This window comes from Pipistrellus hanaki, assembly GCF_964339955.1.
Source record: "Pipistrellus hanaki genome assembly, chromosome: 14".
In the NCBI taxonomy this organism is placed as follows: Eukaryota; Metazoa; Chordata; class Mammalia; order Chiroptera; family Vespertilionidae; genus Pipistrellus; species Pipistrellus hanaki.
In genome coordinates this window covers 24,669,532-24,685,398 of record NC_140516.1, presented here as the reverse complement: position 1 = coordinate 24,685,398, position 15,867 = coordinate 24,669,532, and the positions used below count along the sequence as shown (strand labels likewise).

The window sequence follows — 15,867 nt, the reverse complement described above, 5'->3', positions numbered from 1 at the left end:
CTGACCAAATTGGAGATATTTACAAACAAAGATTTACTGTCAAAAATATATAAAGAACTCATATAACTCAACATCAAACAACCCAATTAAAACATGACAAAGGACCTGATCAGAAACTTCTCCCAAAAAGACATATGGCCAATAGATACATGAAAAGATGCTCAAATTCACTAACTATTGGGGAAATGCAAATCAAAATTATAACAATACCACTTCACACCTGTTAGAATAGCTATTATCAACAAGACAAGTAATAAGTGTTGGAGAGGGTGTGGAGAAAACCACCCTTATTCACTGCTGGTGGGAATGTAAACTAGTTCAATCCAGCAATCCCTCTTCTGGGTAACTATCTGAAAAATTTGAAAATATTTATTCCCAAAGATATATGTACCATTATGTCCATTTTAGCATAATTCATGGTGGCCAAGACATGGATACAACCAAAGTCCTTCAATAGAAGATTGGATAAAGAAAATATGGTACATATATACAATGGAATAGAACTCAGCCATAAGAAAAGATGAAATACTGTCATTTGTGACAACATGGATGGACCTTGATAATGTTATTCTAAGTGAAATAAGTCAGAAAAAGCTGAGAATCATGTAATTTCACTCATATGAGGGATACAAAATGAAAACTCATAGGCACCACAACAGTATGGTGGTTACCAGAGCAAAGAGAGAGGGAAGGGTAGTAGAGGGTACAGGAAGCAAAATATATGGTAAGAGAAGATTATTTGACTTTGGTGGGTACACAAGGCAATATAGTGATCATGTATCATAGAAACATTGAAACATATGATCTTATTAACCAATGAAACCTATATGATCTTATATAATTTAAGATCCTAATAAATTAAGTATAAAAAACAATGAAATGTATTGGGGGGAGAAGGGGAGTTGAATCTAATGAGATCATCTCAAATGCTAAAGAGATAATTGAGGAGCCAGAAATAATACTAGTTACTTTGAAAATTGACAGTCTTCCCTTTGACTCTGTTGTAGCTTCTGGACTCCCTCTGAAGACCCACATGTTAAAGCTCTCCCAGGAGCAATACTGAGGCTTTAGATAGGCCTACATGCTCGTACAGATGCTCTCTATTTAAAGGACCAAACTTCAGATACTTGGTTTATTTGAAGGGGCTTCTGACATTAAATTGTTCAAAAGATACTTTATTATAAATAATTAAAATAAATTGCCACTTAAAGATGACATTTGAAGGACGCTTAGGTTATTCTTTGATCTTTAGACTCTCGTTGCATGTCCCTGTTTTACTTTGATGCCTCAGTAGGATATCCAACCATCCCAGTTTGCCCAGGACTGAGGTGTTTTGTAGACATGGAATTTTCAGTGTTAAAAGCAGCACAATCCATGGAAACCTGGGGTGGTTGGTCACCCCATTCCTCAACAATCTTAAAATTAACATGTCCAAAATCAGACCTCTTGAGTTGTCACTTCCACTCCCAATGAGCCCATCACTAACTTGGATGCTTCCTTTTCACTTTCTCCCACCCAGTAATTCAGCATGTCCTTTGATTTTATGTCCCAAATATACTTTGAATATATCTTATTTCTTACCATCTACAAGGTTACCATGTTAATCCAAGCCACCTGTTTTACCCTCCCTTTTCCACTCTTTCCCCCTATGATTTATTCTCCATGCCTCAATCAGTAAGAATTTTTAAGTAAATCACACCAAGTCATTTTCCCGCCTATATATAACCACTCAACAGCTTCCCAATACTTTGAAAATACTTTGAAAAGTGTTGGTCCCATGAAGAAATGGAGAGGTACCTTAGAATCTTCCTCAAAGGGAAGCTGCTGTCTCTTATCCAAGCAAGTCAGCACGGCATCTGGAGTCCCCTCTCCCGAGGAGCTGGGCTCAGGGCCCACAGCTTCTGGCTTCCCTTCTCTGGGGACCGTGGGTTGCTCACAGGACAGGTTTCTAGGAGGCCCTTTGGGAGCACCTCCTTGTTCTTCCGACAGCTTCAATTTTAGTTCTAAGAGAAATGCCATGAGTTACCGTGAGCAAGGTAACTGGGCCTTCTAAGAGCACAGAGACTTTGAGGAATTCCCACCCCTTATGCCAAGTCAGCAAAAATGAAGACTGCTGATGGTGGCTTTCCATAGGGCAAGGGCAGTCTAACACCAGGACTAACAGCATTAGCTCCCGGTGACATGTGAACGTAGAGGGACCTCATGGAGGCTGGGATCTCATGGAGGTGGAGGATTATGTGTGGGAGCAACTCAGTGGTTTACATGTTAAAGTAGGAGTTCTGAAGGAAGACCAGTGGTACCTGGCCCCAAAGTTTTCACCTGTTACCTACTGTAGCAGCTGAAATTCTATACTTGTAGATTCATTTACCTGGATTTTGAAAGTTTTGCAGTCATTAAGAGCCCCTGTGGAAATGCAAGTACTTCTGAAAGGCACTGCACATGCAAATGTCAGAGGACATGCAAGAGGGATGGGAAAGGGGATGTGCAAATAGCCAGCCCCCTCTTCACAGATGTCATAGTTTGTCTAATGCCAGCTCTTCTAATCTAGGAACCACCACTATTGCAATGTGGCTTTATATAAACCTACATAACTTAAAAAGCCACCTGAGACTTATCAGGGAATTACATTTCACAATATGTTAGGGGACTGGTCATTTGAGCGAGGCTATTTAAATTGATTTCTCAATTACATAGCGCATTTTCTTTGCTTGATGTTTGCTTTTAGTGAGACACTGGTGTGGTGTTTAAACACTGCATATTTTATAAACCCGCTACATCATTCCAGTTTAACACCACTGAATTATTATGACCTTCCAATTCTTTAGTCACCATACTTCTGAAAATGTGGAAACTCTCCAATGTTTCTAAGTAGTGAAATGAATGTGGAGAGAGGAATAAATTTGTATTGGTAAATAACTACAGTCCTTTAAAATGGATTTTAGACTTAATTAACACTCACACCACCATCTCCAGAGAAAGAACAACACTAGATTAAGAGGCAAGAGAACCGAGTTTTACACTTAGCTCACCACTCCCCAGCGACATAAACTGTGGGCACAAATGCCCTCATCTGCGCAATGTGGTATGTGAAGTAAATGACTGCTGGGACCTCTTCTGGTTCTAACATCCAAGAATCCAATAACCCAGGGAAGTTAATGCTCCACATATTGAAATGTGCCTGGCACTGAAGTGCATCATTTCACTTGCGAGTCTCAAGTTCCTCAGTCTATTTATAAAAGATTTATTAAATGGGCCCCAAACAATGAAGGAGACCCAGATCCCTTTATTTTCAAAATGGGGCTTTCAATCTAGGTGGGAGACAAGGTTAAAGGGGGCACAGTTGAAACAGAATTTTTAAAAATGCCCTGGAGTACATTTGTCGTTACTTTGACTGCTTCTTTTCTCAGAAAACACATTGTCATTATTTTAACTGCTGCTTTTCTTAGGAAAGAGACCCTTGGCTGGTTTTACCTTTGAGTTGTTTGCGACCTTTAGCCAAATCATTCATCCATTTCAGGACTTCGGGATTAGAAGTCTTGTCACCATGTGAAGGCTACCAAGGGAGGGGGAAATGGGAATGGGAGGGAGGGAAAGAAAAAGAGAAAGAGAAGAGAAAAATTTTAAAACAGCTCAACACACAAAGACAGTTCCAGAACAAAATATATAAAGCTGAGAGATAAATTCAGGCATTAAAAACTCTAGCTCAGTGGTCGGCAAACTCATTAGTCAACAGAGCCAAATATCAACAGTACAGCGATTAAAATTTCTTTTGAGAGCCAAATTTTTAAAACTTAAACTTCTAAAGCCACTTCTTCATAATAGACTAGCCCAGGCCGTGGTATTTTGTGGAAGAGCCACACTCAAGGGGCCAAAGAGCCACATGTGGCTTGCGAGCTGCAGTTTGCCGACCATGGCTCTAGCTGATGGAGTTGCTTCCTCTACACTTTCATTCTTGTCATGGACATTGTTTCTAAACAAGCCTGGTTACCCAGCATTTTCACAACCTCCTAACCATTCCAATGCCCTGCAGTCTAACTCAGTCCCCTTGTGGGCCACGCCACCCCCCAACTACACACACACATACACACACACACACACACACACACACACACTGCCTGCACTTTTTTTTTTTTAATTGATGTGGATGAATGCACTGATACAAAACAGCGTTACTTACTTGTTTGTGTTCACATCTGCGACTTCTGACCACAACCTGCCTGGAGAATACTGAATATTTAGCTCCTATCAGTTATATTCTCCACGCTGAACAAAGGAGACCCGAGGTTCTCTAAAACCTGACAGTAGTCTGGGAAGTCAGTATGTCAGGGTAACACCCAGACTTCCACTGTTTATAGACTCAGTATCAACTTAACATTAAGCTTAATCATATGTGTGTAACCTTGAGAAAAGTATTTAGTCTCTCTGTCCCTCAGTTTCAGCATCAAATGAGAATTATAATCACATTTCCCTCATAGGGATGATGTGAGGAATAAATTAGTTAATATATGCAAAACACTGAAAAACACCCCAGGCATACTCTTAACACTATAGATGTGTTAGTTAGAATTACAAATATTATTATTATTACTAACAGGGATGGTAGGTAGCAGTGTTACTACCAGACCTTCAAAGAAACACTGAATACATCTTCACCAACAAACAAATACATATGGGTATTTTTTTTTAATCAATCTTTATTGTTCATATTATTACAAAGGTTCCTCATTTCTTCCCCCCTCCACCAGGTTCCCACCCCCCATTGTCATCATCCATAGGTGCACAGTCTATGTTCAGTCTCTTCCCGCATCCACCACTCCCCTTTTCCCCCTAGAATTGTCAGTGCACTACCCTCCCGTTTCTCTGATTCTATTATAATCAACAGTTGATATTGTTCATCAGGTTTTTTAATTTCCTTGTGTTTTTTTTTTGTTGTTTTTTTTTTAATTAATAAAATCTAATAATTTTAAACCTTGTTTTTTCTGCCCTGGGAACTGAGAAGCAAACTTGTTTACATGTAAACTTGCCCTTAGGCTAGTAGCCATTCCAATGTAAATGGACACATTGTTTTAAGATAGCTGCTGGCTGGAATTGGATTACCTGTTCTGGGTGGGAAGGGCTTGTCCTCCCCTTTCTCCATTGAAATTAAGGTGTTAGCTTTAAAACCTCTTTTTGGCAAGATACCTTAAACTTTCAGAACTTTAAATTTTTCAGGTAGTAAATCAATTACTTAGTATTTTCTCAAATCAATAATACCTCCACATGCCCAAGGATACACTTCACACAAAAGACACTTCCAAATAGGTCAACCAACCTCATCCAGACCCCACACAAGGCACTCACAGATCAACACCCCAGCGCTATAATAACTCAACACATCCAGATCTAAGTCTTCATCACTTGATTCAGCAGACCCTCCAGTTCCCCCAAAAGTTTCCAGCCATGTCTGAGAGGCAGCCCTGGGGCATGGGCAGGCGAGGAGTAAGCTGTTTCGGGCCTGGCTGCTCCGGGCTTGGCCTCTGTTGCTCTGGTCCATTCCACAACCAGCTGCTCCGGGTCTGGCCCCTGCCACTCGGGCCTGGCTGCTGCTGCTCTGGGCCTGGCTGCTCCCGACCCGGCTGCTCTGGGCCCGGCTGCTCCGGGCCCAGCCGCTCCGGGCCCGGCCACTCCCGGCCTGGCTTCTCTGGGCCTGGCTGCTGCTGCTTCACCCCTGGCTGCTCCCAACCCGGCTGCTCTGGGCCCAGCTACTCCAGGCCCGGCTGCTTCGGGCCTGGCCACTCCCAGCCTGGCTGCTGCTGCTCCAGGCCTGGCTGCTTCCGTCCTGGGTGCTCTAGGCCCAGGTGCTCCGGGCCCAGCAGCTCCTGGCCTGGCTGCTCCCGGCCTGGCCACTCCCGGCCTGGCTGCTCCGGGCTTGGCTGCTGCTGCTCTGGGCCTGGCTGCTCCTGACCCAGCTGCTCCGGGCCCGGCCGCTCTGGGCCTGGCCATTCCCGGCCTGGCTGCTCTGGGCTTGGTTGCTGCTGCTCTGGGCCTGGCTGCTCCCGACCCGGCTGCTCTGGGCCCGGCTGCTCTGGGCCTGGCTGCTCCCAACCCATACGGGTATTTTTGTCCTACCAAGTAATTAATCATACATACTAGGGTATGAAAATAACAATATATGTTTTATTTTAGAAGGACATGACTCTGTTAATATAAATCATTCACCTTGATTTCTGAATTTCTTCACAGAGCATAAAAGTGGATTTTCTACAGAAAAGAGAAAGTAGGAGATAAGAGCCAAACATACTGAGCCTCCATCCCCATTGATCAGTAAGAAACTTTCTTAAAAGAGTTGAGGCCACCCTGTTAACTAAAATGCAGGCTCAACAAGATTAATAGTTACTTTGAACTGAGGAATATACATAGAAATATAGAGTAGCGTTCATGATAACTTAATCATAAACATCATAATAAAAGAACCACGTGCACTGCTTGTGGCCAAGTCTAGGGGCTCTGCCATGTTTCTTTATGGGTCCACTAACTCCATGTAACATAGAGTTTTTGGTGAGACAGAGGCTTAGGGAGATGACTGTGTTCCTCTCAACTTCAAAGGGGAAAACTGCTTGTGTGACAGGGCCATCAAATGTGCTATTAGGGATTAATTAGATTAATTGTGAAACACCAGACATGCTTCTGTCACTCCTAGAGTGACGTAAAAACCATGCTTTCTAAATCAGGATGGAAAAGATGATTGACAGTGATTATTTTCCCCAGGGGAGTTTAGAAGGGATACTATGGCTTCCAAAAGGGAAGCCCTGGTTTCAGGACCTTGGAGAGTGAGATGGGGGCACCCCTCCAAAATATCGAACGGAGCTTGGTCCTATCCATGGTTGGCTAGAATGAGGCCCTGTGCTACTTCCTTGACATACAGTCTCCGGTACTTTGGCTTTGGGATGTATATCAAGTACAGATCCCATTATATGGGCAGTCAATGTACATTTTGTTTCTCTAAATCCTCACAGAATTCTCCACTCTGACCTAAAGAATCAGTCTTTGAAACTTGTCTTTTTTTCACTGGATAGGCTCCACATAGTTAATGCCATCTTTTGAAATACTGTTAAAAACAAAAACAAAATCTTCTGACAAAATGTTTTAAAGTTTGAAATTTTCTGGAATGAATTTTTTATTTCCCTGCTCTTGGGGGATATTTCAAATGAGGTTAAATCAAGCTCACAAGGGTAGCAGCTTTCAAATCACATGGAAAGTTTTCATGCACAGGTTTTGAATCTTTAAGCTTTTTAATTTTTGAACTGAATAATTCCAGTTTAAAAGGATCCCTCCCCCCCCCCCAAAAAAAAGCCATACACTCAGATATTACATTGTAGATTTTGTTCAGGGAAATAAAAATGGGGTTCCAGAGTTATATACTGAGGGGATCACTGGCCCAGAATTGTGGTCTGCTAACAGCAGTTTAGAAAGATTTCTAGGTTAGGAATGAAAATACCTGAATTATTGTCTGGCTAGATCAAATCTTTCCTGTCTGATCCTAGAGAAGTCATTTCCCTTCTCTGGGCCTCAGTTTCTCAATGGTCAAGTAAGAAATAAGACTGTCTGAACTCTTCCCATTCAAACTTCTTTAACTACAGTAAAAGTGGACATCTAGCTACAGCAGCCTTTTTTAGATCTATGGGGCTAACGATAGTTAAATGTAAAATCAGTTGTAGGGAATAAACATGGTCTTGGATAGGAATGCAAGGTGGTTACTCGACAGAGAGGGAAAGATGTACTGTATGTTATACCAGGGCCTCAGACTAGCAAGCACAGAAGCCTGGCAGGAGCTCAGGTTCAAAAATTAGCAATGGGTGCTATTAATTCCATGGTCAGGCTGCCAGGAAGGGAATGCCTTACCCACAGCATCCAATGAAAGCCCACTGAGATGTCCAACCTCTCAGCACAGCTGGCACCCTGACAGGAAGGGAGAGGAGAGGCCCGGTTTCCTGAGACAATGGCAGGTTCTGATGACCCCACAGACTGACACACGCTGAAGCAGGGGTGAGCATGAAGCCTCTCAGCCCTACTGCGTTGATCTATCCATGTGCATGTGTGAGTGTCTACCTGCGTGGGCCTGTGTCTGCTCTGGCGCCAAAGCTCCTCTAGTCAAAGAAGGTACCAGGAGACATTCTCTTCTAAAACAGGCAGGTGCTAGGTGCCATTATAGTTGAGAAAAAGTAACAGGGTCTGTGACTGCATGCAGAAATGTCTAGCAGAATCTAATGTGTATGGTTTTCCTTCCGTTTCTGCCTGCTCCAACATCACTTAAATAGATTCAAGAGTGGATACTATCTAGGACCACTGACTCCCATTGTGCTAAACACTGTAATAAGTTTATTTGTGTACTCCTTCACTTAATGCTCACAAACTTCTGAAGTCATTACTGATATTAACTCCACTTTACAGATGGATAAACAGAGACTCAGAAAGGCAAAGAAACAAGTCCCAAGTTATAAAATTGCTGAGTGTCTGTGCTGGATTCAAATCCAGACCAGTCTGACTCACGAACTGCAGAGTAAGAATTATTGACAGGGTTTGGGAATGGAGGCCCCTACTTGTCACTCAACAGTATCCAACGTGAGGGCATCACAGATCCACTAACACTCCAGCAGCAAACAGAGAGAGTCAGCTTCTCTCAGGAAACCTAGAGCTTTCCAAATGTGGTTATTATGAATTTGGCCTCTACTCCTCCATTGTAAAACCTACTCGAACTCAGTCTACCGCCCAAGCCTGAGCTGACAGAGCAGAACTACATTAAGCAAGTTATAAGCTCTTCGCTGGGCCTCAGTCGCCTTACCTATACTCTCAATGTGTAGAGCACCCTCCTGCTCTATAAAGGACAATGCGTAGCTGTAACTCCCTGGCTTCAAAGAAGGGAATAATTTTTAATACCCCAACTTAGGTTGTCCTGAAAGTCAATCGGATTTTTCTCTCCATTTTGCAAAGCTAAACACCATTCCCTTAGTAAACTTAAACCCACTGTAGGAAATACAAGACAGAACAGGAGTGGCACATCCCCCACTCTCGCCTTCCTTCCCAGAACTTATCCCACCTTCACGGAGACCTGCCGATTACCCCTGTACCAAGCGCTTAGTGAGCCCTTCAATATTTCAAGATGTATGAGACGTTATTCCCTGTTCTCTTTTATTCTTATAACAAGCTGATCTGGGCTCTCTGCCAAAGACCCTGTATCTTTGTGCATTTCTACATGAACATGAATTTTCTCTATGACATGGTCACCATTACAGAGAATAAATAAAACTAGCATTGCCCAGGCCAGTGTGGCTCAGTTGGAGCATCCCAAAAGGTCACAGGTTCGATTCTCGGTCAGGGCACATACCTAGGTTGCTGGTTCAATCCCCAGTCAGGGTGTGTACAGGAGGCAGCTGATCAATGTTTTTCTCTATATATATCTCCCTCTCTTTTCCTCTCTCTCTCTCTCTAAAATCAATTAAAAAAAAAACACATATCCTCAGGGGAGAATTAAAAAAATAAAACTAGCATTGGCTACCAAGACATGTACCTCTGACTCTACTGTTTCTTATGTAAGAAAACAATTGGACAAGGAGATAAACCAAAGATCTTATATACATAGATCATAGACATGAATAATAGGGTGGTGAAGACCTAGAGGTGTCAGTAGGGGCTGGGCAGAGGGAGTACAGTGGAGAGGGGAAGAGGTAGGAGACATCTATAATACTGTCAACAATAAAATAAAAAATAATTAAGCTTTAAAAAAAAATGAATTCTACACTGCAACACCAGCAGGCAGCCAGTGTCTCTCTGACAGGAAAGGACAGATCAGGGTGTTCTTATGAGTGGCCTGAACAAATGTCACTTGAGAGGCCCTCATCCATCAACTAGGATGCACTCTCATGTCAAAGAGAACTCTCTCATTATGTTCAATTAGAGATTCTGTCCTTTAGGTCATTAATAAGTTCTTATCAAAATGCAAATGGAAAAGGGTTAAAGGGAAAAATAAAAACATAATTCAAAAGCTTTTCAAACTTTAATTCCTAGAAACACTAGTGATAGTAAGGTTCCTTGAGGGGCAAAGAGGAGAGATCAGTAATTAAATTATTTTTAAAATAGCACTGTAATTAATTACTAGTAGCTATCTTAGTGGATATCAACTGACAATAGCATGTGAAAACAAGACAGACCCAAGATGGGAACTCAATTTAGGATGGGTCCTGGGCTGGCCAATGAAATGAGAGCTGTCCCTCATACAAAATGGTACCGAACAGGAAAGACAGAAAAGCCAACGCATCTCTTTACAAAAACCATGCTCTTATTTAAAACCCTCTAGTCCTTACCCGGTATTTCTTTTCTTGTTCAAATTTCTCTTCAAATTTCCGAATTTTCCTCTTGAGGCTCTGGATGTGCTTGGTGAGCTGGGCAACGGTCTGGGGCTCCTTGCCACCACTACAGCTGCACCGTGAAGAACTCCGGGGCCTGCAGTGATCACAGGGAGAGAAAGAATAAGCAAAACCAACGGTCTTCCAGTAAATGCCGCTGCTGATCTACAAACCACTCATTTTTTGATGCGTCTGCCATGGCATCTGCTCATCAATGGATGCCCCCGATCAGTGTCAGCAGGGACTTTAATATATAATTATTAGCTCAGAATATTAGTTCAAGAAATACATTTCATAAAGATTGGAAGAGACCCATCTAAAATTAAGAAGAGACAGTCCTATTGTAGGATTATCTTCAATAGCGTGCATGAGCCACAACTACCAACATTTCCAGGGAAGATTTAGGTGAGTGGTTAACGTTGACATAACAGAGCCTTTGCAAATCGGATAAAAGGTATGGGCCTCTTCTTCAGAAAATGCATCCAACTTCTCACATGACACACATTTTATAGTAACAGTAATTCACTATCTCCCTCAAGTCTATCAATATATAGTCCATAAGCCCAGGTTTGAATAAATTCATGAATAGCAACAGAAGTTAAGGAGATACTAGAGATTTTCTGCAGGTATTTTAGCTAAGGAAATCTCACTTTAGCTCTCAAATCAAAATTATTTGTGGAACTTAAGTAAAAAAGGCAAGAACACATAGTTCCACACTTTTTCTTAGGGGTGGGCAGCTATTTTAAGCTCCCACTTAAGGAGAAATTGGGGTGGACAACTAAACACTGCTACAGTCCATCCATGGAAGCCACTGGTGGACATGGAAAGAATACTGAACTCATGAAGAATGATATTCCTGATATTTGCACATGCATATACATACCTAGGATTCTAGTCATTTCACCAAAAAAAAAAAAAAAAAATGTTCAAATGTACAAGCCCTGGGGTGGCCTGTATATCATGACCATCTCCTCCTGAGATAATAAGGCCTGAAACAGCATTCCCAGCTGGAAAGTACAGATATTTGCCATTTATTGTTCAGGTCTCACAGTTGCATTTGGTAGTCACGTTTGCACTGTTCCAGACACACTTCATTTGGATTTGTAAATATAGTATTTAAAAAAAACTGCATGAAATGAAGACAAGAACAAAAACAAGGTTTGCTCACATCATAAACTGCTGAGCGCTGGGTGGAGAAGGGGCTGATTCGGGGTCTAAGTTGAATCTCTGGCTTTGGCTGAAGATGGAGCATCGCGGTGACAGCAGCGGGTTGTCGCCGTCAGTGATGTGATAGAGCAGCCGGCTGGTCCCCAAAGGCTGGAGGTCTTCCGGTGCACTGTCTGCTCCATTCTGCCCGTCTTTGTGGACTGGCGCAGGGTCTGAGGAAACAAGGTAAGTCATCAAGACTCAGAAGGGAGAGAGGGCTTGAGACTGTCATATTCCTAAATAAGGATCATCAACAGTCATTCTCTCTTGCCTCTTTGTCATTTCTTCCTTCTGGGGATATGAAGGCTTTCAAAACACTGTCATGTTTGTTCTCACAGAACCATGATAAAAAAAACAATTGTGTGCAAAGCCACCAGCAACAACAGAATGGAAACACAAATTGTTTCAGTATGAGTAATAGAATCAGCATAGCCCAAAACTACAAAAATCCTCTATTTCATATTATCTATAATGATAAAAGCATAATATGCTGATTAGACCAGATGACCTTTTGGGACCAGAGGTTCCCAAACTTGTTTGTGCCGTAGACCCCTTGCCATGTTTTTCGGTTTTGGGTAGACCCCCTAGTTACCTGATATTGATTTTTTTGTAAATTTCTAACTGTAGTGAAGTTTAGTGTTAAAATTTAATAAAAAATAATGTACCTACTTTTCTCCGGCATTCTCAAACAAAATAACACTGATTCACTATAATTTGTATGATAAACTACCAGTTTATATTTTTTTTAAATATTTTCTCAGCACTTTCCTATTCAAGATTCAGGAAACGAATGAACGTATTTTTCTCACATTCATATTTATAGAGTGATGAATTGAACAAGTCGGTGCAAGTTCGCGAAGCTTTGAGACAAAAATTGGCAAGAATGTTTACTGCGCGTATACTTGTAACAAAATGATACTGGTATATCATTATGTGCAGGTTTTTATCCTACAACTTACACAATTTTATAAACATATATAATAAATTTTTTACTTCATAGGTACTTTTATAAATAATTTATATGTTTTTATATTATAAGATAATATGATGTAAGTAAATAGGTACTATCAGTGTATGTTGAGTTCCACTATCGTGGATCCCCATTTTCATTTCATGGACCCCCAAATTTTTTTTTCGCTGACGTAGACCCCTTGCAGGTTGCCATAGACCCCTGGGGGTCGATATAGACCACTTTGGGAATCACTGTTCTGGACAAAGCCAGGGCTGTGAGGGAAGCCTGGGTCCTGGGTGCAGGAGGGGAGCCTGGGTCTAGGATGCCAGAGGGAAGCCAATGCCAGCAGCTGGGGTAAGGAAGGCCTGCTCTTGCACAAATTTCGTGCATCGGGTCTCTTGTTTGTATTATGTTGAAGGATGAATTACAAAATGTTTAGTGAAAGAAAGAGAAAAAACACAATAAAATGAAGCTGGGACAAAGGATGATAGACTAGGAGGAAGAAAAGAGGTAATACAATTGCCAGTGAAGTAAGAGAGAGGAGAAAACAAAAAAAAAAGGAAGAGAGGAGTCCCCAGACAGAAACATATTCAGCAGTCATTAAAAAGATGGAGAACTCTGCTTATCAACATGGAATAATGTTCAAAATGTGCTACATGAAAAACACAGATTTCAAAATAGAACAGAAATTATAACACACACATTAGATCCTTGAATTACGTCAGAGATCAGTTCCTACGGCACAATGTAACGTGATTTTCACTGTAAGTTGGAACCCACCTACGTAAGCACCTATGTCATTCACATGGAGCACATACACAGCAGTAGTGAAGTGAAACAATAAAACAAATTAAAAGAAATATAACAATTCCTGACCTTTACTTGTGGTAAATAAATAAAAAAAAACATAAAGCACATATGTACATACATTGAAATGATGGAACTTTTTTAAATAAATGGGAAATGGCGATGCAACCACAAAACAACAAACAACAAGTCCAACGTAACCCAAGGACTGTCTGTATATATCATAGATTTAGGTGTAGAAATAAATGCACTAAAGGATCAAAGAAGCTGCATAGCACCTACAAAGTAGGGTGAAATTCGAATGATTCTGTTTCTTCTCCAAAATTTTAGGAAACATTTCATTTTGGACAGAAACAAAACACAAGGACAAAACCTTCTCCAATCACTCTTTGTGCTTTAGACAGCCCTGTGCCTGATTCTCACTGTAATTATTCATTCCCTTTTTAAATGAGCTCATTAGCTCCCCACCCCTGGGTCGGTCTAGATGTGGGCAACCATGTTATAGAAGTCGGCAAGCAAAACGAGGAATGTTAGGACACGAGTCTCTCCCTCGGAGGGCTCCGTACAGTTACTCAGCAAGCAACCAAAACCAGCTCTTTTTCAGTTACACCCAGCAAACAAGTCAGGACAACCAGAGGCTCTCTCTTACTCCTACTACCCCAAAGAAAGAGGAAAAACACAGATTATCTGGGTGAGAAAGCAGAATCTGAAAATACTGACAATCCACTCTTACAAAATAAACACTGATCATAATTTGGTACCAGGTGAATCTTAATCAGGTTTAGAACGACTTGTGTTCTGTAGAGCCAGAAATGATGCTTTGTGTCAGCATCAAAGGTCTGATTAGGTTCTTGTGTGTTTTCAGTTGGTATCTTCCTGTTGGACTGTAGACCACGAGTGTGACTGACTTCTCCGAGGGTGCCTTTGAAGCTCACGGACAGTGGCTGAGGCTGGTCAGAACTGAGCAGGATGAAGGCTGGGGAAGAGCTAGAGTAGATGGATGCGACGGCCCAGACCCACAGGCAAGGTGTGTGCTGCTGTGACTGACACAACTCACCACAGGCAACACTCTTGCTAAGAATAATTTACCCCCAAACAGTGTGGTTCTGGCAGGAGCCCTAAAGAATTACTAATCAATAAATCACAGCATACACTAACAATCACCTTCAAAACCCAGCAGGAGCCATCTGGGTTCCTTTCCCAAATCCTTTTCTTAAAACAACAGGCTTAAACCATCTGAAATGTATTTTATTCCTATTACCTGTTTCTGGGTAGTATCTTTTGATGATAATATCAGGGAAGAAAATAATCTTTAGCAAGTACCTGGAACAGGCATGTTTCCATGAAAATGGGAAAGGTCTGAAGCCTTCAATCCTTCAGCTCAGCTGTGACCACCCCCTTCTTCAATCTCCCCCACCCCCGGCCGACCCCGCTTCAAACTCATAAGAGTCTCTTGGTGCTGTTTTCTAAGGCCACAACAGGGGGGCGGGGGGGGGGGGGGGGGGGAGGCTTAGGGTACCCAGCCATATGACTGAGGTAGCAGTAAGAAAAGGGCTTAGCTTCTGAAACCTGGAGTCCCAAGATGTAACTTCATAGAATTCCAGATTACTATGAATGGCTCTTTTTTTTTTTTTTTTTTAGTATATTTTATTGATTTTGTACAGAGAGGAAGGGAGAAAGATAATGAGAAACATCGATGAGAGAGAGTCATCGATCAGCTGCCTCTTGCACACCCCCTACTGGGGATGTGCCCACAACCAAGGTACATGCCCTTGACCGGAATCGAACCCGGGACCTTTCAGTCCCCAAGCCGATGCTCTATCCATTGAGCCAAACCAGTTTCGGCTGAATGGCTCTTTTTTTAACTGCACTGCAATAGTAGCTGTAAACCTCCAGTTACATGGCATCTGCTTCCTTGGTGCATGCAAATAATTTACCAGCGCTGCCTAATTAGCATCCTGATCCCCATGCTTCTACCTCACCACGGACAGGACCAGTGAGCCAGAAACGTCCCAAAGTGACCCATTGAAAACCAACAGTCAAAAACTCGTCATTCGGAATCATCTTAGGTCTTTGTCCAAACTTCCCATTGGAGCTGAGAAGGCTTGATCAAATCAGCTGGAGCATGTCTACATGTGCTCTTGTGCAGACGGAATCACTGAGCTCCTTGTTCCGGAGAGGCCAGCGTGGATGCTGAGCAGCCATCACTGCTGCCGTCTGGGAACAGAGAGCCCAGGCCACCAGGAGACTCGTCCCCAACAGGGAGAAGCTGATGGCAGAATTAACTCGGGTGGCTGCCAATGGTCCCCTGGGGGCACATGACTTTTCCTTCTCAAGGAACGGACAGCTTTGCCAGGGCCTGCGGTGTGATGCAGCATGGCTTAGAGGGAGGGGTCAGGGAACCAGGAGGCACGGCGTGCCTGTACTCTCTCCTGGGGCTCCAGTGGGGTCATCGACCTTGTCCAGCCCTCGTACAGGGCCGTGATAGAAAAGGAGATTTTGCCTATAATTATTTTGCCT

The 15,867-nt window shown here is 42.3% G+C and overlaps 1 protein-coding gene across 5 annotated transcripts in view; it reads right to left on the bottom strand.

Moving 5' to 3' along the window:
* Positions 1-15,867, bottom strand: part of FAM13C (family with sequence similarity 13 member C) — a 120,803-nt gene that overhangs the window by 8,899 nt on the left and 96,037 nt on the right. For all 5 annotated transcript variants that reach the window (XM_084904809.1, XM_084904810.1, XM_084904806.1 and 2 more), the window contains 4 exons: positions 11,551-11,761; positions 10,341-10,479; positions 3,472-3,553; positions 1,798-2,003 (listed from right to left, as the gene is read on the bottom strand). In XM_084904809.1, the coding sequence (XP_084760935.1) occupies positions 1,798-2,003; positions 3,472-3,553; positions 10,341-10,479; positions 11,551-11,761 (638 nt within the window). The remainder of the gene's footprint in view (positions 1-1,797; positions 2,004-3,471; positions 3,554-10,340; positions 10,480-11,550; positions 11,762-15,867) is intronic.